This window comes from Ctenopharyngodon idella, chromosome 9 (genome assembly GCF_019924925.1).
Source record: "Ctenopharyngodon idella isolate HZGC_01 chromosome 9, HZGC01, whole genome shotgun sequence".
NCBI lineage: Eukaryota > Metazoa > Chordata > Actinopteri > Cypriniformes > Xenocyprididae > Ctenopharyngodon > Ctenopharyngodon idella.
The window spans coordinates 23,726,002-23,753,635 of record NC_067228.1 but is presented as its reverse complement, the minus strand read 5'-3'; the positions used below and the strand labels follow the sequence as shown (position 1 = coordinate 23,753,635).

General features: G+C 39.1%; 1 protein-coding gene across 2 annotated transcripts in view; it reads left to right on the top strand.

Annotated features, from left to right (window-relative positions):
• nrp2b (neuropilin 2b) overlaps positions 1 to 27,634 on the top strand; it is an 87,088-nt gene that overhangs the window by 17,737 nt on the left and 41,717 nt on the right. For both annotated transcript variants that reach the window (XM_051906934.1, XM_051906935.1), the window contains exons 3-7: positions 7,351 to 7,532; positions 18,668 to 18,895; positions 21,297 to 21,452; positions 21,620 to 21,789; positions 25,384 to 25,539. In XM_051906934.1, coding sequence (XP_051762894.1) covers positions 7,351 to 7,532; positions 18,668 to 18,895; positions 21,297 to 21,452; positions 21,620 to 21,789; positions 25,384 to 25,539 — 892 coding nt within the window. The remainder of the gene's footprint in view (positions 1 to 7,350; positions 7,533 to 18,667; positions 18,896 to 21,296; positions 21,453 to 21,619; positions 21,790 to 25,383; positions 25,540 to 27,634) is intronic.

Genomic DNA, 27,634 nt, shown 5'->3' with positions numbered 1-27,634 from the left:
TTTAAATGGTTTTGGAGCCGTTGGTCATGAAATAAATGATAAGAAAAATATAGAAGTACACTGTTATTCTCCTGTTGCCAGAGAATGTGACGAAATCCAGAGCTCTTTGAAACATCAGGTGGATGACAAGCAGCAGACCCATGCAAAAGAGTAAATCTATCAGAGTTTACAGGTACTGCTCAGAGCTTACACGAAAGACACCGTCTCACTTGTCGTATCAGCTTCATTCTAATTCACCAGATTGTTCCACGCCTCCTTGGCACAGCATCAGATGTGTCCCGCTCCTAAAAGTTATAAATAGATTATTTTGGAATAAATATAATAAGCATGGGTTGATTTATCATGATATATCTGTAATGCAATCAGCAAAGCTGCTCTACTGAATGACATGGGTATAGAAACGGGGCTGAGCAGGTTGAAGTCATGGTTTTCTCTCTCCTTTACCACCCTCTTTCTCTATCTCTCTCTTTTATCTTTATCTGTTTTTCTTCCCCACTCTTTACACTCTCTTTTCCTCACTCAGGCACAGTATTCCAGTTTTTGATATTATCTATAATCACCATATTAATACATAAGGAATGGATATTACATTCTCCTCCGTCCCAGGGATTTTATTAATTCAGTAGAGTGATAACATCCCTGAGGCTTCCAGACTATATATATATATATATATATATATATATATTAGCAGTGGCACACTTCACACTCATACTTAAGCAAGGGAAGCTATTCAGTGACATCTCTGTATTGTCTTCTGTGATGAGACAGATCCAAACTGACAATCGCCCGAGAGCATTTTTAGACCTCTCAACTCCGGCCACATGCGGAGCAGTGATCACAGACCCTGGGACACCCCACCGTCTCCAGCTGGGGAGCGGAGACAGCTGCCTTTGTTCCTGTAGTAACCTCACGGGGGACAGTAGTGTTACTACAGTATGCTAGCCCTGTGTGTACGCACTAGCCTCTTAGTTACTCGTGACTGACGTGAGCGTCTATGAAAGGAACAATTTTACACAGCAGTTTCCCCCTCTGTCTCTCCGCATGGGTCTTTTTTCCATGATAGATTTGACAAATGAATGTGTCTAACCTCACAGCTAGATTTCCTCTCGAGTGAGGCCAACAGTAGCGGATGATATCATCACTCCGTGCGGCTCCCCAGGGGTCCTTCTGATCAATGCCCGTTTTCCGCTTGTAATGAAGAATCGATGGATGGTGTGAAGCTGGACAGGACTCAAGGGGGTCACGCAGGTCTCCCACACATATCACATCATTCTCAGAATACAGGCATGTCTGTTATGACCATTACTGGCTTGCTAGGCTTACAGGCCAGAAGGTCTTAGACCTGAGAAAGATTGGTGTGTTTATGCTTGCATTATACAATATTCCAGTATAACTGGGTGTATAATGGAAGATTCAGTAGCCATTGCCCCAGATTTCTCTCTGACATTTCAGATTGCAGCAACAACCATACTTCTGTTTCTTCCTTCATACCTTTCCTGGTTTTACGACAAAATAAATGATAGCTCTGAGCACGGTCTGGGAATGCTCTTGGACTATTTTAGAGGCACTTACAGCATTTTAATTCTTCCACTGGGTAAGATTGAGGTTTTTAGACAAAGCCTGTGATTATTCACTTTTAATCAAACAGGCGAGACTTCCTTCGCTTGGAGTGAATCTGAATCTATTCATCTAGATTAACAAAAAAAACATCTGAGATATTTCAAATTTGGGATATCTTTTAATTATATTTCATTCTAGACCTAGTTGTGGGTTTAGAAAAGGTTGCTGATCTGTAGCTGTCTAGTATCTATAGAAGTGTTATTGAAAGTGTAACACTGTGTGTATGTGTTTTTTATCAAAAGCTATTGATGAAAATACAGATAAAATCCAGTGGAGGACTGTTTAATCTAATAAGCCAATTATTTACAGTAAAACATGCCCAAGCAGAACATTTATGGTTGTCTAAATGATTTTGTCCATCAAGTCCCAGATTTTGCTTTGGATATCAACACAGTACTAAACATTACTCATATATAATGTAGTTTGGGTCTTATTTCAACCTTGCATAGTTTTTTATGGTTTTAAAGGATAAGGAACCACCACACAACCTATCCATGTTGGCATCTGTTTAATTTTACTAGCTTCTACCAAGTCACAAATGAACTTATACCTGCAAAATACCATAGAGTTTTGATTGGACACACATCTTTGAAATCAGCAAAACACAACATTTTCTTGTCTTATATAAAAGTTTGATTCATTTTATTATTTATATTTAGCTAGGGATGCAATATAATAAAGCACAGTACTAACACTGTCAGAGGTAATCTTTAGCAAATTTCAAAATGAATATTAATTTCTCATACTGTACATTGGATTGTTTGATTTTGTAATAAACATCCAGATTTATTGACATAAATGTACAGCATTCTATGTTTTATTTGGTTAGAAAACAAAATATCCCCATCAATTTAAAAAGGCAAATGAAAAACGATTCCATGGTGCAAATATTGCATCTTAAAGGTGGGGTATGTGATTTCCATTAATGCCTCCAAACAGAATTGAAAAAGTAATGACAAAAGTTTTACACATTTATCCCATCTTCTCCTGATGTTAGTTGAGCCAATGTCCGACCCATTTGATCGCTGAAAAAACAACAAAAAAAACTAAAAACTCAACCTGGTGCAATGGAAAGACGTGCCTGTGGGAATGTTTTCGTGAGTCTCAAAAATACGTACCAGTACGTACATATCACTGCAGTTTCCAACAGAAATGAACACTAGAGGCAGTAAAACAGCAAGCGTTTTTACGATTACAGGGTCAGATTATGGATTAATAAAGATTTGTTTTCACGTCTCCTTGCACAATATTATGTTATGACTTCAAAACGCTTTTTACCAAAGTGCATGATTTGTAAACGAATATATTTTGGACTTTGCATCGCTTAACCAGCTCCATATGTTTCACTTTTCTGACATAACAAGCTTACTCGGTAGCTCAGCTGGAACGGAGTTGTACTTAGGACGAGGAAGCCTTGGGTAGATGAGATGAGATCAAAACAAGCTAAAACGGCATGATTACGAATGTTTTCTATGTCACATTTGCTTTTGTTAACACTATCGGGTTGATTTAGGTGTAGTGTTGGTGGTACGTTATTTTAAAACGTAACGTAACACTTTTAGCGCCACTCAAAAGACAAATTTCTAATCAGAACTGCAGTGATACATATAAAACCAACGTCATAAAAACGTACCATATACACGTTTATCTGTTCCGGCAAAAAAATGAAAACGCTTTTAGCGCCACTCAGTGGACATTTCACATTGAAATGGCAGTGATATGTACGTATTGGTACGTATTTTGCGACTTGCGAAGTACGTTTTTCTAATGAGACCAGGCTTACCTTCACTCTTACTAAAAACTTAATGACTCTCATTTACAGCATGTAGCTGTCAAACACAAAATAGTCTAATTTTACATTGTGTCAGCAAAATTGTGTGTATTTTTGCTCTATCAGATGCCTGGATCTGCAGGAGACGTCTGATGCTTGATAAGTTTGTGCAGGTGTGAAAAAGTACTGTCTCGTAGTCAACGCGTGAAAGGCAATTAGCATGCGGCTCTGATGGTGGAGGAGGGGTACATCTGCAGATACTTACTCTGCTGTGGTCAAACACATGATTTAGAGAGCACACACACATACACAAGCTCAGGGTGCCAAAGACTGTGTTTACCCTAATTTGCTGGTGTAAAGTAAGAGTGAAAACAAGGACGGTCAAAAGAAAAACAAGTGGAAAAGTGGCCAACAGAGAAAACAGAATCAGTCTTTGACACAAAAAAAATGTGGCGTTTATGTAGTATGAATGCATTTTTTTGGTCGGTCAACAATGGCAGCATTCTCACCCCAAACAGATTCACCATAGTAACAACATTCAGTAATAAGATCCATGAAAATCGAATTACCCTCGCATCCACAGCAAATACAAGCCAGTGTTTGTGTTGTCGTTTGCCACCCATGTGACTGCAATGGTCCCACACAGCATGTGTCCTCAGTGCTAGGTGAATGTTGTTTTTGTAGGACGGTTTGTGTCTTAGTTAATTGGTGACTGTGATGAATGAGAAAAAGTGAGAGTAAGTTTTAACTCTGTACTAATTTGAAATGAAAAGCACCTAAAAGTCCACTAAAAGGAACAGAATAGTGTTTGTGTGGTTGTGTTTTATGTGTTAAGACGTTTATTTGAGAGTGTTTGTGTGTGTTTAAGGCTGGTTAAAGACAGCTGCTGGCGTCTGTCATATGGTTCCTCTGTACTTTCATCTCTTTCTCTGTCATTTTTTCATCCTTTATCACAGAGTGTCCTGTCATTTTGAGGAAAGAGACAGAAATGCGTGTTGAGGTGGGACATGTTATCAGCGGCACTGAGAAGGGCTGTGTTTGATTGGAGAGTGTTTGGTGCCTTCAGCTCCTGAGATATCCTCTGTTACTCTTACAGATTCAGTGAACCTCACAACCTGTCAAATAGAAGGCAAACAGACAGGGTTGAAGGAATTGTTGAAGGAACATGTTAGTATACTCAAGACAAACTTTGAAAGCTGAAAGTTGAAAAGTTTAAAGAAGTTTAAGTTTTTAAGCTTTACAGTTTTTTATGTAAATTATGGATGAGGATGGAAGAACACTTAATTTCCCAGAATGCAGTGCAACCTATTGAATTCAGTCGATTCCATTTCCTTTAATTCCAAATATGATTTTAGTTCAGCTTCCTGTGAATCGTGGCCAGTTTAATTCGAATTCCAGTATAGTAAATTCTGATTTTTTCTGCTACTCTGCAATTCAAAGGTTTGGGGTCAGTAAGATTTTTTGAAAGAAATTGATATTTCTATCTTATTCAGCAAGGATGCATTGAATTGATCAAAAAAGAGTGACAGTATAACGTTACAAATTATTTAAAAGAAATGCCTTTTAAATAAAAAAATCCTGGAAAAACGCGTTAGTGTTTTCACAAAAATTTTAAGCAGCACAGCACAGCACAGTTTTCAACATTGGTAATAAGAAATGATTCTTGAGCATCAAATCAGCATATTAGACTGATTTCCGAAGGATCATGTGACACTGAAGAATGGAGTAAAGATGCTGAAAATTCAGCTTTGACATCACAGGAATAAATTATGTTTTAAAATAAAAACAGTTCTTTTAAATGGTGGTAATATCACACTATATTAGTGTTTTCACTGTATTTTTTGCCTTTGTGATCATTAGAGACTTCTTTCAAAATCTTACAGACTTTTTAACGGTAGTGCAAATAAACCCATAAGAAAGAATAATGACCCTATTATCACCTTAAAATGCTCGACAAGCACTCAACAGGGAAACAAGAGTGTCTATATTAGAGTTGTCAAAAGTACCGACTTCTGTACCAAGTTGGTACTGAATTTTTAAAAATGTGATGCTTTAAGCGCTGTTGAGCGGATTCGCAAACACCTCTGATTGGCCATTGTGTTGACGCGCTCATCGGATATGTCTGTGATTGGCTACAATGATCAACACTGTAAAAACATGTTGTAAATAGACATCAATGATTTTCTTCGCTGAACGCTTACACAGATACACACGGGAGCGTTTGAAAGTAGCCGTCTATCGTGGACCAGTCCTCTTATAGACGCCTGCTTTCAAACGCTCCCGCTTTCTAATTCAAACACTGTTGTGTGCTTTCAAACGCTCCCGTCGTTGATCATTGTAGCCAATCACAGACATATCCGATGAGCATGTGAACACAATGGCCAATCAGAGGTGTTTACGAATCCTCTTAACAATGCTCAAAGCATCACATTTTTAAAATGTCAGTACCGCTTGGTACCGAAGTTGGTACTTTTGACAACTCTAGTCTATATATTTTTTGACAGTATTGCTGTATGTCAACAACTGTCACATTTGTGTCTGTTTTTATGTCGTTTAAGGAATTTTAGGAGAAACCTGTGAGACTTGAGTAGGTACCTCAATGAATCATAACTGAGAACTCCATTAAGCCTCCCAAACTATGACAGAGCAATGCATTTGTCCTCTAGGAATACACCACACTGAATAAATATGTCAGAGGCGAGAAATCATAGTTTCTCCAACTCGAGGCTCATTGATTTCTCTGTCTGTGCACTTGTCTCTGGAGTTGGAGCTGTGTTTTAGACAATGACTCTCTAGCGCTGAAGGGTACAGATGTTCGGAGGGTCCACAGGCTTGCTGAATTGGTAGTTAAATGAGGCACAGCATGCTGTGTGAAGTCACGCTCTTCTGCTAGTACAGCTACATAAACCTCAGCCTTATTAACACGACAGCGCTGTGCTAAGTATCAGCGCTTTTTACCCTCGCTGCCTGCCAGCTGGACCCAGAATCACTTCTGGCTGTTATGTTGTTTTAAAAAGAAACTCTTTGATTCACCTTTCAAAAGAGAGCAGATAATACACCTTCTCTTGGATGTCTTTTTATTTCTTTTTTTTTTTTAGTCATTCTCTAGCTGTTTTTAATTTACCTACCATCAGGTCAAATTTTAAAAGCTTTTCAGAGGAAGAATTTATTTAGTAGCCTGGCAGAAAGTGTAAGGTGTGTATGATTGACATAGTTAATTGAGATTAAACACCTTTTAACCTCAATCCCATTGTAATTTTCTCTTCCAAGGCTGTTCGTGTTTCGAGAGTTAACAGGAAAAAAACAAAACAAAACAAAGAAAGACCAAACTCATTATGTAGAGGTGGCAGAATAGACGGACCTTTAACACACATTGTGTTGTGTGTCTGCTCCATCTGTAATGTTTACAGTAATGCAAAAATCTTGGAATACCTTTCTGTAAGGGACTGATATGATGGACTGACCTCAAATTGGGGATGTATGAAATATTGCTACCAATATTATTACAATGTTTTATTTATCGGTATCAGTATATAGTGGATATATATCGGCCGATATTGGATTTTCATGCCCATTTCATCTATTTTTATATTTAGATTGCTGTCACTTGAAGCTAATATTTAAAAACACTGCTAATTTACAAAAACTGTTAAATGCAATCTTTTGCAAATCTCAAAGTCTGGTTAAAATCTGGATCTGGATCTGTAGCAGTTGAAAGGACTAATTTAAATTTTTTGTATTTTATTTATTTATTTATTGGACAAAATTGTATCCATTTTTAATAGTGGCCATTTATCAGTTATCGACCATAACGGATATAATTATCGGTATCGGACAGTGTTTCTAGCACACAACTGACAATCTGGTGTCTATTCCAGTTCAAAAAAAAAACTTTCAATTTGTGGTTATATGCATTCGACCTCTTGAATAAACATCTCGGTGTTTGGTTTTCTCCATAGGTATGACTTCATTGAGATCCGGGATGGTAACTCAGAGAGCGCTGATCTGTTGGGGAGACACTGTAGTAACATCGCGCCCCCTGCGATCATCTCCTCAGGCCCCGTTCTGCACATCAAATTCGTCTCAGACTACGCCCACCAGGGGGCAGGGTTTTCGCTGCGCTATGAAATCTATAAGACAGGTAAGCGTGTGCTACCCAGCAGGATGTAGTTCATCAGAAACAATGCGGTGTCAAAGCCTCACCTGCTGTTTACGCATCTCTCCTGTGTGCTTTAAGCAATAGTTTTCTGTTCTATAGCACTTGTACTAACACAGCGTTTACAGAATGGGGAGAGTTCATGTGGGTCCATTGAGCCTGTAAAGGAAGCAGGATTTCTGTGTCAATGTAACTGTCTCTGTTAACACGTATCACAAATTCTCCCTTTCACACAGGAAACACGTACCTCACCTCTTCCTTTATCTACCCACTACTTCTTGCAGCATGGGCTGCAATGTGTCAAATCCCACCTGCCTGAGAAGTGTTGATTTGCTGTTGTCAATCGGAGGGAAGAGTCCCCATTGGTCAGTGTGGCGTCATTGACAGCCCACCAGTTTTATTACTTGGTGGAAAGGTGTAGATTCATTTTTGTAAACTGATGGAAAGGCTCTGATTGGAGAGTTTAGAAGCAGGAAGAAAGGATTGCCATTTATGACAAGTTCCAAATGGCTTTTATGGATTGGAGGGAAAGGCTGTGATGGGTTATCGGTTCAAATGCAGTTACTATAATCTCAGTTTCTGAATTCAAATTTGAATTGATGTTGCAAACAGAATGCAGAATTGCAATTTGAGTGTGAGAAAGTTAATTGAATTTCTGTATTGAATTGAATTTAATTTAATTGAACAGACAGATAGATAGATACAACCTGAATTCCGGAAAAGTTGGGACCATTTTAAATGAGCCTTGGCCCACAGGACACAACGGCGCTTCTGGACCATGTTCACATATGGCTTCCTTTTTGCAAGATAGAGCTTTAGTTGGCATCTGCAGATGGCACGACGGATTGTGTTTACCGACAGTGGTTTCTGGAAGTATTCCTGGGCCCGTTTAGTAATGTCATTGACACAATCATGCCGATGAGTGATGCAGTGTCGTCTGAGGGCCCGAAGACCACGGGCATCCAATAAAGGTCTTCGGCCTTGTCCCTTACGCACAGAGATTTCTCTAGTTTCTCTGAATCTTTTGATGATGTTATGCACTGTAGATGATGAGATTTGCAAAGCCTTTGCAATTTGACGTTGAGGAACATTGTTTTTAAAGTATTCCACAATCTTTTTACGCACTCTTTCACAGCTCTGCCCATCTTTACTTCTGAGAGACTCTGCCTCTCTAAGACATCCCTTTTATAGCTAATCATGTTACAGACCTGATATCAATTAACTTAATTAGTTGCTAGATGTTCTCCCAGCTGAATCTTTTCAAAATTTCTTGCTTTTTCAGCCATTTGTTGCCCCCGTCCCAACTTTTTTAACCTATAGCAGGCATCAAATTTGAAATGAGCAAATTTGAAATGAGATTGATTGATTGATTAACGTTCATAAATTAAGCGGAGGCAAGTTCATCAATTATGAATTTTGCACAACTGTGGTCACTAGTAGGCATTCGCACTGCCAGGTGCCTCGATGCTATTGGTGGTCTGTGCAATTGGCCATAACTTAACATAATTTCTATTTTCATTATTACTTATCAAAATAGAATAATCAAATACATTATTGCTGCTAAAAAAGAAAGAGAAAAAATTTTTGCCGGGAAATCTCTTTTTATTTCGTTATTTCGTCGCTATAGCCTGTGTGAACGCCCTCTGAGCAACCAGATTTACTGTAGCTGACCCCTGGTGCCTTCTTATACTGTATGATTTCTCTCTCCTTCACGGAGTCTGGTCGACATGCACCGGCACAAATTCAGATCAAGGCGGCTGCTGGCGGGCAAAATAAACAGCGTGGAGACATCCCTTGTTCCTTTTTCAACCTTCTGAAAGCATTCCGGGAATGCCTCTTTAATTGACTCCTGATCTACCCTCCCCTGAGGCCTGGGGGCAGCTGGGGTTACTAACACAACATGTGTGATGGTCTTTTCTCTTAGCTCACCGCAGTAGTGTACTGGGATAGCCATGCAGAGCAGCTGTCATGAAGCTGGAGGAAGACATTGGTCGGAAATGACCAGTTAGTAGTGTGCAGTCGGAGGGTCCAGGAGTGACAGTTGCTTCTGAGGGACTGAAATACAAAATCACATCCTTAATGAGATCCACCAGGCAGATGACAAGCTAAACTCACTCATTAGTGTGGACACCCGACGCTGAGAGATATCAGCGAACACTTTATCGTGAACAGAAGCCCCACACCTCCCGCTTTACGGAGGAAGTGATGACACAATCCGTTGAGTGTGATCTGATAGTGTGAGAGCTCCATAGCAACCTGGCTAACACAGCGCAGAGGTATGAACAGAGACAGTGATGAACGCTATAACAACGGCAGGCAGGTCGCAGGTTTTTTTAATCATAAACAAGCAATAATGATGAGACCCGTTGGCGTGTGGAAGCTCGCAGTTGCCATGGCATTAACAAGATCTCATTATACTCAGAAGATGCGTGTGAAAATGTGTGGGAGTGTGTGTATGGATGTGTGCGTGTTCATAAACAAAGACAAAGAGATTTTTTTTGGGACCGAATTTTGATGAATTTGAAAAAGTGTGTTTGTATATAACTCAATGATTTGAAGTTTTTTTTTTTCTATCATAAACACCTCTATTTGTCAGTAATACACATCCTCTGATAATTTGAGGAGTAGTGCTAGTAGAGATAATAGCATACTGTCTGAGTAGGTACTAGATTTGAATTTGAACTTACTTCACTACCGTTAAAAAAGTACATTCTATATAGTATGAATATGGGTAGTATGAATGAAATTTGGATATACTACATCCGCCATGTTGTTACTGTCATGTGACCTACCAGCATCAGTTGCGTCGCTTCACTGCCATTCATAAATCTTCTCCCGTGGCCTCATGAGATTGTAGTGTTCATCGAATGCGCACCTCAGAATCTCGGCAAAAGTAGTAGGTCACTTATTATCTGAAATCGAGTGCTGACTTGAATAAGTACTTATTTTGAATAAGTAATTACTTCGCAAGTGCTAAAAAAGAACATTCTATGTATGAATGTGTGTAGTATGAATTTAATCTGGATGTACTACATTCACCATATTGTCATTATCACGTGATCTACACTGTAAAAAAGAATTGTTGGTTTAACTTAAAAAAGTTACAGGTTGTCTTAAAATTTTGAGTTCATTTAAATGAAAAATTTGAGTTTAATCAACAGAAAATATTATGTTATCTGAACCACATTAATTATCTAAGTTGATTTTACAAAAGAAAAAAAATGATGATAACAAATCATGACAATTATTTTTTACAGTGTACCAGCATCATTTTTGTCGATTCACAAATCCTCTCCCATGGCCTCATGGGATAGTAAAGTGTCCAACATATACATACTTCAGAATCTCGTCAGAAATAGTAAGTCATCCGGGTACTTTTTGCCTACTCTTTTATGAGTACTGTGAATCCGGACATACTTATTTTGTCACATACTGTTTTTCACCTAGTATATAGTTGGGAAGTATGTAATTTCGGATGCAGCAATCATGACTTTGGATCAGACTTGCAGCATTTCCTGATATATATATATATATATATATATATATATATATATATATATATATAAAATGGTGAATAACAGGATCAAAGAAGGAACATTTAGTAAAAGAGAGGGAAAAATAGAAGGAAAATTCTACAAACCGAAGTAATTGGAACGCATCCCAGAATCCCAGAGTGTAAGTGTTGTTTATTAATATTGGTGATTGTACTGGACGTGTCCTGGCGTGGCCAGGGCAGTTTTCTTTAGCAGTGATAGGGATCTTGGGTAAATACACAGCCTGGAGGTGTGTCCGTCGTATGCTGCACAGCCTGCTGGGAAGAAACACTGCATCAATTCTCCACCTCCTGCTGCACACAGGAAATCAGTATCTTGTTGCCCTTGAACCGCAAAACAGCTACCTGTGCCACCAAGCTCTGAGATTTCAGCCCTTGCCCTTGAGAGCAAAATGATGTGTTATTTCTTCAGCTGTCTGGAGCTTCGGTCTGGACTCCTATCTTGCAAAATTAATGTGCGCAGTAGGGAAGGCTCATGGAAAAACACCCCAAACCAGATACTTGATTTCAAATGGTCAGCATCAGCCATCTTTATTATGTTGTTAAGTTGCTGCATTCAGAGTGTTAGAAAGCCCAGTGACCTTACATACTGCCTTACATCTGAACCTCATTCATAATAACCACTTAGTTTACTCAACCATACACTTAACCACATGATTCTGTTGCCACGGTTACAATCTAAAAACTCTCAGCCAATCATCTCTTTATCAGTGGACTTCTAGAATAGCGAATTACAGCTCACAGCACAACTGCCCTATAGCTATAGTGATGCACGCCTAGTAGTGACTGCATCCCTTACTGTTAGAATTAAGAGGCTAATGGATGGAGATACTGCCCTACAGATGTTTTGATGCCCTGGAACGCTCACCAATCAGATCACAGAAATGAAATGTTTTATTTTGTTGTGATGCAGAAAACAGAACTTCTTGAAATATCAATCTGTTAAATATCAATAACAAAACCAAGGAAATCAGACAGTGCAGCACAGGATTTGTACGTAACTTAAAGGCATAGTTCGTTAAAAAAAAATAAAAAATTGTCATTATACACCTCATGCCATTCCATATGCTTTTATGCTTTTAATGGAACACAAAAGTGGAGATTTTATGCTCCACTTTTCCATAAAACGGACAAAATGGCAAACATAATCCATAAGATTTGTGCACTATATTTCAAGCATGATAGATTTGTGAGGAATGCACCAAAATATAAGATTAAATTTAAGTTATATATATATATAAATATATTACACTGTCTTGTATAAGTTTGCAAATAAGATATGTTTTTTGTAGAAATTAATACTTTTATTTGGGATGCATTAAATTGATCAAAAGTGATAAAGATATTTATAATGTTAAAAAAGATTTCTATTTCAAATTAATTCTGTTCTTTTGAACTTTCTATTCATCAAAGATTCCTAAAAAAATATATCACAGTTCCAAAAAAAGCTCAGCTGTTTTCAACATTATAATAATAAGAAATGTTTCTTGAGCAGCAAATCAGCATATTAAAATGATTTCTGAAGGATCATGTGACACTGAATACTGTAGTAATGATGCTGAAAATTCAGCTTTGCCATCACAGAAATAATAAATGTTCACAATTTGATTATATATATATATATATATATATATATATAATTATAATATTTCCACAATATTACTGTTTTTACTGTATTTTTATATTTTTGATCAAATACATGCCACCTTGATGATAATGAGACTTCTTTCAAAAACATTAAAAAACCTTTCTGATCACAAACTTTTGAAGTGAGTGTATATTGGCTGTTAAACTACCATTTGGCTATGATAGAATTGGAATATGGTGCACAAGACATATGGACTATTTTAATGTTTTTTTGTTTAGTTTTTTTTTTTCCCTGGTTATTTGCCATCAGCATATTGCTCATGTATGTGTATGGCATTACAGCATAGATGAAAATCATGCCAGCACACTTCACAAATATAATCTCTCTTACACACAGACACACACCATTCACTCATCCATGACAAACATTCCTATTCTACCCAGCAACGCTCCTTAATAACAGCCCCCCGATTTCCCTCCAGCCACAGACAGACCCAGCCACGCACACCAATCCCGGCGCTGAGCCTCCAACGCACTGTCCAGACGCGGTTTTCCCCTACTGGATGAGGGGTGGGGGAGAGTTTCCCCATCCTTCTGCGGGCTGGCTGTTTTTACCATGCTCACAAACATGAATTAATGAGAGCCAACAAAAAGGCTGATGGCGTCGGGGTCACTCATGCATACTGGAGCCCAGTACAGTAGAGGCTCAGCGGGGGTCTGGCATACTGTTTGTCTGTCTGAGGTGGCGTGAGTACGAGAGGTCAGCGCGTGACTGGCAGGATCTCATACGCTCTGATATACTCACGCACACACGCAGCCTATCTGAAAAACAAGCTGTAGTAAAGCATAACGTCACCACTGCAGGGTAAAGGAAGTCTGACAGCACATCTGACCCAGTAATGGAGGGAACGTGCCAGTCTGGATGCTTTCACGCAACTGTATTTATGTAGTATTCAGGGAGTGGAGGAAACCAAAATCCAATGGCAAAAGAAAAATTCACAAATGTAATTAATTCTTCAAATCTTATATATAGTCTAGAAGCCAAGGGATGTTATCACATACATAATTGTCCTTTAGGAGAAACATATGAAACAAAACTGATAGTTAAATGAAACTTTCCCAAGCCATCTTGTTCTTTACCTTTGTGGAATTAAATTTGGTTTCAGATTTGTATTGTATCATACTTGATGTCTGTGATGAGAAAACTCATGGTAATCATCGTAAAGATTTTAGAGTAGACTCACTGGTGAAACGTAAAAAAATGGTGTTGTCTTTTTGTTGTTGAGGTTTATTTGAGCATTAGAGGAGATTTTTAGGCTGCTAATGTGGACAGGGATAAGACTGCTGGATCAGTCCCTGTTATTGTGTCAAAATATGCTGGGAATTGTTGTAGAGCTGCGTTTTAACCAACATATAGACCTTATGCGCCAGAGAAACAAGCGCACAGCCTTCTTTAGAACTTTGTGTTTGAACTTCCGCTCTGTATATTTCTATGGCATCGCTGTCGAAGAGTAATTAGTGGATTTACTTATTGTAGAGTTAACAAAAATTATCATGAGCATTGCAATGTTTGAATCGGATGTCATAACAAATGTCAGTAGATGGGGAAGATTTTAAAACGAGGGGCTCATTCATAAATCTGTAAGATCTTACCTTCATGCTGTGGAAATACAAACCGGAAGACAGAACACAATGAGCACAGAGCTGAAAAGGGGCGGAGCTACATAAGGGCCACTGTATGTAATGAGTTATTACTGATCACTGCAGATGGGAGAAACAATAAGGAAAGAGAGCTTGTGTTGAAGAGAAATAACATTCAACGTGTGACGTGTGCAAGCAGGTGCTAGAGGAAATGCATGACCATTTTGCTGAGGATGTGAATCCGACACATTCATACACGCACACACATGTAGGACTTGAACAGATGTAGTGTGCTGTATTAGTGCAGGAGTGTGTAACATTAACCCTGGACTGCTGTCTCTCTGGGACCTGTCTCTCTCTCAGCTGCTCGGGTGCCAGACAGGCCCTGATTTCCTGTGTGCTGCCCACACTGAGCGGGTGCCATTCTACACCCTATTTAGTGGGGCTTCAGGCATCCTTGTCTATCATCTTAACCTCCCTGAAAATGCTGTCAGCAGGGAATTGTGAGATGAAGTTTAAAACAAATAAACATTTACATTTATGCATTTGGCAGATCTTGGCAGAACTTATATAGCATCCAAGGTATATACATTTCTATCACTGCTTGTATTCGCAGGAAATCAAACCCATGTGACCTTGTTTGCACCATGCTCAACTGTTTGAGCTACAGAAATGCACTTAATACAATAAAGTCACATTGAGAGATATAAAGCTAGAATTATGAAAAATAAATGTTTATGTGGTATTCGGATGTCAGGGAGGAAAACTAAATGCAGTGACAAAAAGAAATAGAAATTCACACGTGAGATTAATTTATAATTAATAATAATAAATAAACAAATATTATTAATAAATAAATAATTCTATTAAAAATATTTTTTTTAATAATTAAAAAATTAAATAATAAATAATTACTACAATAAAAATAAATTAAAATTAAATTGTTGTAATATCTCAATTGTGTCTTCTAGTAAGCAGGGTTTTTTTCTAGAAAAATAAAGTCTCAAATGAGAAGTTGCGTTTTTATTTTATTTTATTTTATTTTATTTCTTACTCTGAGGTGGCTTCAATAAATCCATCTGTGATCGCCTCAGCCCTCTGAAAGTATGCGATTATGTTAACTTTATCTGATGTTTACTGAAAACTGTAGCTGTATACTGTAATTGAGTCCAAAATGTTGCACAGATTGAACATGGTGAACATGGTGGGTCGGACTGGGGTTCCATCCAAGGGGTCAAGGTTTGGCTTGATAACTTTGCATAAAATACTTTTTTTTTTTTTTGCAGACCACATTTTCTTTTTGGTTTATTAAAGGTACATTATGTAACTTTTGGCGCTCTAGCAGTTAATAAACAAAACTGCATGTGTCTTTGCAGAAGAACATTGTAGCCTGAGCTACTTATCTCTGTTTATGTATATGACGTGTCACACAGGTATTGGGATACTCCGCAGAGGTTAACTGGCGTCCCACGAAGTCTAAAATAGTCAGAATGTAAACACTTATTATAGGCGTACTGTAGTGATTTAGGGTAAAACATGGTTTGGATGATGTACTCATTCATTATATAAATGTTGTAAATTTTGAACAAAAAAGTTACATAGTGTACCTTTAAAAAATGTTACTGGGGCAAATATTTGTAAACTTTTGACCTAAAAAAATGTACCTCTGAACTGCAGCATCCAGCAGACACTTGTGCATGAGAGTGTCTTTGTGAGTGAGCATGTTTGTGAGTCTCAAAAACATGTCCGAACCCGTCCACATGGGGTCACTGACCTGTCATTAAGGCCTCAGACATTATACTACTGTCTCCGGCTCTAGTACTTTAAATAGCGCTCTGTTAATTTTGCAATGGGACTGAAGTAAGATATGTGTATAGGTGATTTGAGGTTGTGTGAAACACAGTTGTCACTCCCGGCCTGTGCAGTCGTATGCTGTGTACCCACGCAGCTGCTCTGCAAGCACAGAAATAGTTAAAGCATTTCAGTTATTGAGGAGTTAAGAGTCACAGATCACTGAGTGTTTGTTCTCTGATCCGCTGATGTTTTACCCCCACAGCCCCTGTCAACAGATCTCTTTTAAGCTTTTTCTCAGCTGTACTTTTATTTTTTAAATAATCCGAGTGTGCCTCAAACACAGAGAACCTTTGAGATTACAGAAAGGATATCATGGGATTCAATGTGCTTGACTGCATGTGTGTTGAGGTGTGCCTTTCTGTGCATTAGTATGAGCTCTGTGACTCTGCATCCCTCTGAAGAGGTGACATTACACGTGAACGTGCTGTGCATCGTGTCAAAGGCTGGTGTGTAGGACGTGTGTCACGGCTGAAGGTGAAGCATGACTGTGCATGTGTTAGCATACAAGAAGCACTACTAACTCTTGTGATACAAAGCCAAACACTGGCCAGCACAGGCTTAAAACCAGCATGAAACTACACAGGTTTACTAAACAGTCTTAAAGGGATAGTTCACCCAGAAATAAAAATCCCATCATTTACATAATGCTCCAAACTACGATATTCTTTCTACTGTGAAACACAAAAGGAGATGTTTAGCAGAATGTCCAAGCTGCTCTTTTTCATACAATTAAATAGTTTGGTGATTCATATTGTAGAGCTCCAAAAAGCTCCCCAGAATTAGCTTGGTATGAAAATCTCTGTCACAAAAGGTACAGTCACAGCAGCGAAATTTCGTGGGCAAAAAAAGGTCCATTGTTAATAGTGTAGCGATGCATGAAGCACAGCTCACGCAGAAGTCACTTTCAAACATTGCAACTTTCTGTCTGTCAATGACGTGAATCAGCCTGAACCCTGTTGCAAAATCTATGTGGGAAAAACTTTTGCCCTCATTCAAAATTCCTGTTGAAAATTTGGCGTACAACGGCGAATATGTCCCCAATTAAGTTTAATGAACAAAGTTTGGATTCCTGAATAAAAACATCTGAACAATACAACAATTTGACCTAGCTTTAAACAACATATGATCACAGAAAATTAATAGATAATTTAGATAGATAACTTAGTCGAAATTATAGTAATAGTCTAAAATATGTTATGTAGGGGACTCAAATCGGTGAACCTTTTAATGAGTCTGTTTATTACAAGAACCATCCAAATGAATTGATTCACTAGAATGAATCAGACTTTCCAATGCTAAAATTTGAGAGAATGAGGTAGTGTTTACTTATACAGCACTGGCACAACATTAAACTGAAATGCATATCATACAACATCATGTCCTAAGATGACACCTTAAATGGTTAGTTCACACAAAAATGAAAATTTCTGTCATTAATTACTCACCCTCATGTCGTTCCACACCCGTAAAACCTTCGTTCATCTTAAAATTAAGATATTTTTGATGAAATCCGAGAGCTGTCTGACTCCTCCATAGAAAGCAATTTAACCACCACTTTCAAGGTCCAGAAAGGTACTAAAGACATTGTTAAAACAGTTGACGTGACTGCAGTGGTTCAATTTTAATTTTATGAAGCGACAAGAACACTTTTTGTGCGCAAAAACAAAACAAAAATACCGACTTTATTCAACAATATCCTCTCTTCTGGTGTCATTCTTCTACGCTGTTTACATTCAGCGCTTCCAGGTTCTACATCAGAACGCCGACCCAGTATTGGCGCACAAAAAGTATTCTCGTCGCTTCATGAAATTAAGGTTGAACCACTGCAGTCATGTCGACTATTTTAACAATGTCTTTAGTACCTTTCTGGACCTTGAAAGTGGTGGTTAAATTGTCCGACAGCTCTCGGATTTCATCAAAAATATCTTAATTTGTGTTCCGAAGATGAATGAAGGATTTACGGGAGTGGAACGACATGAGGATGAGTAATTAGTGTCAGAATTTTCATTTTTGGGTGAACTAACTCTTTAACATGCTCAGTGCTGCCCTGAGCACTACTACGTTACTACGTCTGTCTGTTTCACAGAAATCCCTCCTTTATTAGATGCAAACGTGCAGTATGAGAAACACTGAGCGCTATCTCTGACTGTAGCGGTAAATGAATATTGACAGCAGCTGCAGGGATGGGAAATCATTCTAATTTAGCACTTTTGCAGATGAAGGATTTTTCTATACAGATTTAAAGCTTCGCTTTGATGAATGTTCCCGTTTTCGTTCACATCAATATGTTTTTCTCAGAGAGCTAACTGAGTGTGTCTCTTTCTTTGTGTGCGATTGACATAAGAAATCAAGTAATGTGCTTCTGCTGTCCCTCCAGAACAAGTCCACTCTCTGACATTTTGGTCAATACAAAACCATCATGTCTCACACATACAGTATGTTTCAGCTGCTGTCTTCATGTATTTTCTGATTTCTCTTCCACCAGGCTCCGACTGTTCCAGAAACTTCACCAGTCCGTCAGGTGTGATCGAGTCGCCCGGCTTCCCTGACAAATACCCCCACAATCTAGAGTGCACCTTCATCATCATCGTCCCTCCTCACATGGACGTCACCCTCACCTTCCTGACATTCGACCTGGAGAACGACCCCTTGCAGGGCTCGGAGGGCGAGTGCAAGTATGACTGGCTGGAGGTGTGGGACGGCCTCCCGCAGGGTGAGTCTAGATGTTGTAATCCCGAAGAATTCTGTTTGGATTTACAGTCGGGGTTCGGATTAGACCGCGGTTTTCCAAAGTCCAGACCACCCGTGACTTTAAGAGGATTGCATTTCCCATTTCCCTCTGACCTCATTGTCTGCTTCGAGATCATTATGTTGCATGTCTGCCGTACATAATTTGGTCACTTAATGATTTCTAATCCACATACCGTTCACTATCACACTATGGGCCATCTGTTTGGTTTATCCACCCGTCTATACAGCTGTTCGCTCTTACCCTGTGACACTCACCACCCGTCCGTTGGCCGCTGCGCTAGCTGCTCCGCCGGTATGAAGCTCAGGCGCATTGCTGTCATGCTGTTACTGCGGCTGCCGCTGGAGCTATTTTAGTATCGAGCGTTGGCAGATGAAAGCGGAGCCCAGGGCCTTGCTTTGCCTTATCTGCGCCAGGCGGGGCCAAAAAGCCATGGCACCCGTACTCTTCCGCACGGAGGGGTGGAGGAGACGGGGGACGGGGGGTAACAGCAGCCATGGTAACCTTTATCAGGAAAGTGAAAATGGGGCGTGAATAACACTGCAATAGGATTTAATCCTTGTCTGGAACAGAGCGCTGTGGAATAGGCTCTTTTTCCCCAGCTGTCTTATTAATGCTTTAGCCCTGAGACCCCCATACTGCCTCCACCCTCGCCCTTCTGCTTCTGGATAAGGCTTCATATTGGAGCATTGTACATGCACATATAATCAGACACACAATAACTGTAGACACTAAAACACAACAGTATATTTAAGTATAACCAGCTTGACCAAGATCATATTCATTATGGTCATTTAAAAAAAAAAAAAGACATATTATTTAAACTGTAATGTGTTTCTGAAAAATATATATATTTTTATAATAGAGTCTACTTAATTTTATAATATTTTCAATATATTTAATATATTTTTGCCATGAAAAAGGAAGCCTATTTTTCTATTTTTTATATTTAATTGATTTTATTTATAAAAATATGAAAAACATGGTGAAAAATGATTTTATAAAATAAAGTGGAAAAGTGACTTCTGTTGTTGCCGCCGATGTATATATATATATATATATATATATATACAGTCAAACCAAAAATTATTCAGACTAGTGGGTGCAGGACACTATAGTTCATTTATGTAAGTGAGGACAGCAAAATAAAGTAAACTGTGACATATTATACCCAAATATTCTTCATACAGTGGACTACCAGTAAAATTGATAAAAATTTGGAACCAAAAATTATTCAGACACTTTGACCTGACCATGTTTTGCTTAAGTGTTTTCTGACATAATTAAGATTAATTTTTTCTGACACAGTTTAACTCTGAGATCTTGTCATATTTAATTACCATTTTTTAAACTACAAACTGTATTAATGAATTAAATAAATTTTGGTTTGACTGTATGTATATATATACATCAATTTGTGCTACTCAATATTATAATATATTGAATATGCTTATATATTTCTTGCTGTGAAATAGAAAGTCTATTTTTACATTTTCCTGATTTTATTTACTTTATTTATGAAATATGATTTTTGGGGGAGACTGTAAGCAACTTGCAATAAGCAAGATTCACATACACAGAGTCCTTATCAAAGTTGTGTACAATAGCCACCTGATTCGATCATCAACACCATCAGAGGCGAGAGAGAGTTATTTCAACCCACCGTTTGAAAGCACTTGCAGTATTAAAGCCCTTTCCTCTCCAAAAGAGAAGAAAATCAATGTACTTGATTGATACTAGGCTATTTCACCCATCCAGGACTCCGTGTGTGTGTGTGTGTGTGTGTGCCAGGGTGGAGGATAGATTCATAACCGTGCGTTCACACCGCCGCCAGCGACAGCGTCAAAGTGACAGAAAGTCATTCATTTTCAATGTGAGCCGGCGAGAGCGGCACGGCGCGTCTTAGACGGTGAGAGCGTTGAGGAGAGTTGAAGTCAGGTTAACTTTATGGTAATGAGCTATGATGCGGTTCAGCAGCAACCAATCTGGAATGTAGAAGTCCTCGCTTGAGAGGATTCCGATTGGTTGCCACAACTTGTCATCTAATTTGACCCTCCCGCCGGCGGCGGTTTGAACGCACAGTACAGCGTTGTTGGCAGGGCAGCCAAGGCGAATTTTGACGCTCTCGCCGGCGGCGGTGTGAACGCACAGTTACCATGAGACAGCAGCCTCTCTACAGCATTACAGCCTGACCAAACTAAATCACATACATCTGCTGACAGACAAACATCCTAGAATTCAGAGAGGTGCTGTTTTATAGGTTGTAGGCACATAAAGAATAACAAGTCTAGTCTTATGGAGCAAAATGAGACCTATTCACATCCCAGCACCGAAAAACCATTTCTTACATTTGTGTGTTTTGCAGTGGGACCTCTGATTGGACGACATTGCGGTACCAAAATCCCCTCTGAAATACAGTCGTCCACTGGTATCCTCTCTCTGTCCTTTCATACGGACATGGCCGTGGCCAAAGATGGCTTCTCTGCCCGCTACAACATGACTCTTAAGGAGGTCAATGACAGTAAGGTGTTTTTTTTTTTCTTTCTACTTTGAAACTGAACTGTTGGTTCAGCTACCAATTTGAAAATGTGGTCTGCTAGTAACAAAGAAGTAGATAACTACATTGAAGCTGTTTAATATGACATATTGGACATTCCATATGAGGAGAAAACTCTGTGTGTTCCTCAGATTTCCATTGCAGTAATGCTCTTGGCATGGAGTCAGGAAAGATCAGCGATGACCAAATCTCTGCATCAACCAGCTTCTATGATGGCCGATGGTCTCCAAGACAGGCTCGACTTAACTTCGAAGACAACGCATGGACGCCCAATGAGGACAGCAACAAAGAATACATCCAGGTGAGGTTTTGCTCATTTTTTGTCTTCTGTACATCCACATAAGGGAGAGACTAAGGAACAAGTTCCCGTCCCTTTTCTGCAAACTTATTTACATTCTCGAAAGGCTTGTGAACAGGCAGACGGATTTGAGATTTCTGATTCTGGCAGGATGTCGTTTGGATTAGATGCTTCTCCAGGCCTTCAGAATGAGACTGATCACTTTTGGTGTTACTTTAAGTGGTGTGTCGTATTTGTGTCAGGATGCTGCTGAATTGTGGGCTTCTGGTGGAGCTCACAGCTGTTGTGTTGTGTTAACACCTGACATCACTCCCTCGCTCTCAGGGTCCACGGCCCAGACATCCATCTTGACAAACAGCTGTCGTAAATGCCAACATGCCTGAGGACCATACTTCACCCAGACACCGCTGCTCTGTTGTGTGTGTGTGTGAGTGTGTGTGTGTGTGTGTGTGTGTGTGTGTGTGTGTGTGTGTTTAGAGTGAGAGGCGTCATTCTGTTTTAGGTGTATATCAAATCATCCAGGGTTGCAGGGTAAATTAACTGATCAAGGTACCTTAAAGGTGGAATGATCTGGAATGACGAAAGCATATGTGGCATGAAGTTGTTTACAATGGAAAATAATTTAGACTTGACCCCTTAGGATTTTGTTGTATTTTTTTATTGTACTTTATTTTTTATTTTTGTTTTGTAATCTAAAATAATGGTTACAGTAAGGAACTTGCAATTTGGAGCCCACTGTTAAAAAAATACTGTTTCAAAATATTAGCCACAAAAAGGGCCATACTGTATTATGAGGAATTTTATTTTATTTTATTTTATTTTATTTTATTTATTTTATTTTTTAATAAGCAAAAATTATTGTTACAGTAAGGCACTTGCAGTTTTGGGTTAAATGTTAAAAAGCCACAGAAAGGGTCGTATCATGAGGAATAAAAGTTCAGGAATATTATATTATATTATATTATATTATATTATATTATATTATATTAAAATAGGACTATTGAGATCACTTACTAACTTTCCCTGTGCAAATTTATATTACATTTTTCAGATCAATTTTATAACCGTGTAAAGCTAGTAAAGCGGGTAACTTTCGCATGATACAGCTCCCATTTATTTATTTTTTTTAAACTGAGGGATGATATAAAATTATCCTCTGTGGTAATCAACATGATTCCACAGATGCTGATGATAGAGTTTAACTTTCATTGAACCCATAACATCTCTTTAACATCTCATCACATCTTCTTCCGTGCTCTTTTCCCATTGTTTTTCTCCCTCTCTCTTTATTACTATTCATCAGGGACTCACTTCTCAGATGTGGTAGGCTGCATCTTTCTCTCTCTCTCTCTTTCTGGTCTCTGGGCGAATGCAGGGGTTGATGATGCACAGCCCGCTCTGATGGTAACAGCCACTTGATTGATGAGGGTCCTTTCCTAGGAATAAATAGTTAGCAGCAGTCTTGGGTTCTATTGATTTTTTTGTCTAGGTGTGTTTCTCTGTGGCCCTAAGCAGCTTTACAGAAGGTACTATATGTGTGTGTGCTTGTATCTGTGTGTGAAAGCCACACCTGTCTCTCTGACAGATAACAAACGCTGCAGTTTTCCCGCTCATGTTCGGATGACATCCCGCTGAGCAGGGAGAGCCGAGGATCATGGGTAACAGCCCTCCTCTAGGACGGGAGCTGAATGCCTGATTAAAGACCTCACTGCGGTAGAGGCGGACGGGCAGAGAGGCCGCTCTCGCACCGCAATCATCATCATCGCGGGGGGGGGTCCGGAGAGCAAGGGAGGGTGATAATCTTTGTGGAGAGAGGGAGAGTTGAATGAAGGTGGTTAGTATCGATCAGAGCTCAGGTGATTGATCTTAAGGCTCTGATAACACCTTCGCTGCCGCCCATGATCTGCAGGGAGGGGATGCCTCATATTCCCACAGCTCTATCCATCTTTCAGCTCTATCTCATCCCTCTCTCATCTCTCCCTCTGCTTCCTTACTTATCTCCCTCCCATCACTCTTTCATCATCCCATTTTTAGTGGAGATAGCTAAAGAAACAAAGCTAAAAGAAAGCATTTTAAAAAAATGAATATAATTGGAAAAGCTGAAACTTAATCAAATACATTTTTATTTCTCCAAAACTAATTGAAATAAAATGAAAATGGCAAGTTAATTCAGTTTTTTGTTTGTTTCAAATTTTATAACCAGCTTCATTAAACATGAGAATACCACTAAATAACATCAGCAACACTAGATGGCCCCGAGAAAGCTAATGCTTATTTTATTACATTTTTATTTAATATTAAATGTTAAATTATATCATTAAACTCACTAACTTAATTTTAAAGGCACAAAAGTATTAAAACTAAATTAAAATTATAAAACAAAAAGTAGAGTTAAAACTGATGACAACTTAAAAGTAACTGAAAATATAATCAAAACAAATTCAAGACTGTAAAAACCTTGGCTCATATTTAGGGTTAGGGTTTTGTTTGAATCTCTTATTCTAAGTTTTAAAGGGTTAGTTCACCCAAAAATGAAATTTCTGTCATTAATTACTCACCCTCATGTTGTTCCACACCCATAAGACCTTCGTTCATCTTTGAAACACAAATTAAGATATTTTTGATGAAATATATGTATATGACTCGTCCATAGACAGCAATGTAATCACTACTTTCAAGGTCAAGAAAGGTACTAAAGACATCATTAAGGGTGCGTTCACACTTGTAGTTCGGTTTAGTTCATTTGGTCCGGACCAAAAAAGAAAAAAAAAACATTTAGTCCTGGTCCGATTAGCGTTCAGATTGGCAATTTTATCACCGAACCAAAAGATACCGAACCTAAAGGTGTAGGGATACGTTCACAACCTGATTGGTCAGATTTTATGACGTATTGCTTTTTTTGAGACGGAACTTACCGAACTTTCGAAACAATGCTGTGTGCTGAGATAAATGCGCTTGTTGTGTGTGTGTAGCCTGCATATGATGGTATTTTGGCCAGCTGGGAACTAGTGACGATCATCTAAAATGTGTGAAGGAGTCAAAACAGCGGCGGAAATCCCTCCATCACACACAAACGATCTGCTGTGATCTGATGTTCTGCGTTCATATATCATTCAAACCGCACCAGAGTTTATTTGGAAGCGGACCGAGACCCATCTTTTCAGCAGTCTCAGTCCGCTTGTTTGGTGCGCACCAGGGTTCGGATGGCAGCATTCACATATGTTCAAATGAACCGCACTAACAGAGCAATTGCACCAGGGTTCATTTTAATCGAACCAAACATGACAAGTGTGAACGCACCCTAAAACAGTCGATGGGACTGCAGTAGTTCAACCTTAATTTTATCTGTTCACACTAGTCACAAATCTGCTGAGTGACGTGACACATTCACAACCAATCCGAAGATGTTTGATAGTTAACACTGTCATGTGAAGCAGGATTTTGGACCAATGAGATGTCACAGTGGGCGGGGCTAACCAGTTCAACCCGCAGAAATGGAAACCAAGCAATTAACAAAATGTCCTGTTGCAGTAATATAAGACAAAACTCCTAATGACAGGAGAGATTCGATTACATTTTTGCATTTTTCCTGCTCAGGTGGACCTGCACTTCCTTAAGGTCCTGACGGGCATCGCCACCCAGGGTGCCGTCTCCAAAGAGACGCACAAGTCCTACTTCGTCACCACCTTTAAACTGGAGGTCAGCACTAACGGAGAAGACTGGATGATCTACCGCTACGGCAAGAATCACAAGGTACAGTCACATGGGAATGGCATGTTTGAGAACGTGTGAGAGATAAAGCAGTCGGTGGTTCTCTCTCTTCCTGTGCTGGTTATTTATCAGAAATATTTGAAGTACTGTCACATGCTGTGTGTGAGAAAGGAACTGAAAAGACAAGAGGTGATAATATTATTTCATTTTACCTGTATTCTAACCGGTGTATAGTTGCAGTGGTGGGTTAGCTGAAATGCTGGTTTTACCCTCAGACTTATTAACTTGCATAACTCCAAAGATTTTCACAAGAAAGACTATGCTGGTCATGCATAAACCAGCCTGAACCAGCATGGAAATTCATGCCAATTAAAATCAATGCAGTCCATAAGTTTTGCCTCTTTGTCGCCATCTCTGTTTGAAACCTGCAATTGCAGTTATTTGTGGAATTATCATCTTTACGTTGGTTGTGCATCGGCACGGCTCCTCAGCGCAGATGAATCTAATGCTTGCTGTCAGTCACCACACCAGTATGGATAATGTACTTCAGAATCACAGATTCTACGTCTTGTAAGTATGACCAAAATAACAATTTTCACCTGAAAATGTTTGAACAAGCAAGTAAATCTAACAATCGCTTAGCTCAAATCACGTCACACCATGCAAATTATTGTTATTGTTATACTTAGTTTTCAAATTGTTAATGTTAACAACATGAGCATTGCGTGACCATGTGTATTTAGTGTGTATTAGCGTCCAAAGCCTTTTGCTTTTGACTACAGGTGAATCTCTAGTTGTCACTGATGATTGTCGTTTGGACCTTTCTGGTTTACAATCCGCCATCAAAATGATAAGTTAAATTATTCCAGCTGCTGTGAGAAAAGGCTATATATGATCAGCTACCAGCAGCGTCCGGGACTCCTTCTTTATGTATACTGACATGACGTAATGACGCAAAGGAAACCTACCAGTACCACTCAAATTAAAAAACATAATTACAAGCTTACTGTTGTGAATCAGGCTAAGGTAAGGAAATGGTTTTGAACACTGGCTGGTTATGTACTTGCTCAAAAATTGATTTTGAATCATTTTTAACCAAAAAAGGTTATAGACCGCAGCTTTAAGATGCTCTTTTCGGCAGTGTCTTCGTGTCCAGGCTGATGGGGAGAAACTAGACAGGACTCCATTACCCAGAAACAGAGTGAACAGACAGATATGAAGGCTTAAGTGAAAGGAAAATGTCAGAGAAAGATGAGAGCTGAGTGAGAAGATCTGTGTAAAAATAATCGTCCCATGTGGTACATGCCTCTAATCTTCATTTATTAACAAATCCCCTGGAAATCCTGTATGGAATTGATTGCTAGAAAGGGAAACATGTGAAAGCTCTGATGTTAGTGTGATGGTTTTGGAAGAAGCTGTAAAAAACATCAGCTGCCACTGAGAATAACCTGCCGGATACAACCCAGGGCACCACCAACTGGCGTTAGGGTCTTTAGTCCCGGACCCCCTGCTGGAATAGCCTCTGGCTTTAATCTTCCCGAAAATCTCTGAGCGCAGTCCTCCCTTAATGTGCTCTGTGTTTTTACGGCTTTGGTTTCAGTTCAGCTAAGCTTTGTTAAGAAGTCTCGCTGTGTCGAAATGGGAGACTCACGCCTTATGGGAGGCGTGACCGATCAGTGTCCATTTAGAAATGATACTATTAAATAATGTACTGTTTATTTATATACCTAGAAAAAGTATATTTTTATGTCAGCAGCTATCTAGCAAGATGCCTCAGTCATGCAGACTAAATACGTTCAGGCATGGCTTTTTTAATATCGGCAAATACCGAAATATAGATTAACAGGAAATAGTTTGTCGGCATTGAAATGAAAATGTAAATTTGCAATACTTAAACAGTTTTGCATGTGAGCGTCATGTAAGTCGACTCAGAGTCAGAAAGGTTATTACTTTTCAGGGCTGTGTGGTGATTGTTTGGTTTGATAGCACCGCGTCAGGCTCTAATCGGTCTCAAATGATGGTGGTGGAGGTGTGTGTGTCCCTGGTCCAGAGGACACTGACAGATTGTGTGTGTTTACGGACAAACAGGAAGAGCTGCTGAAGAGATCACTGTAGGCTGGTGGCTGATAGTCTCATT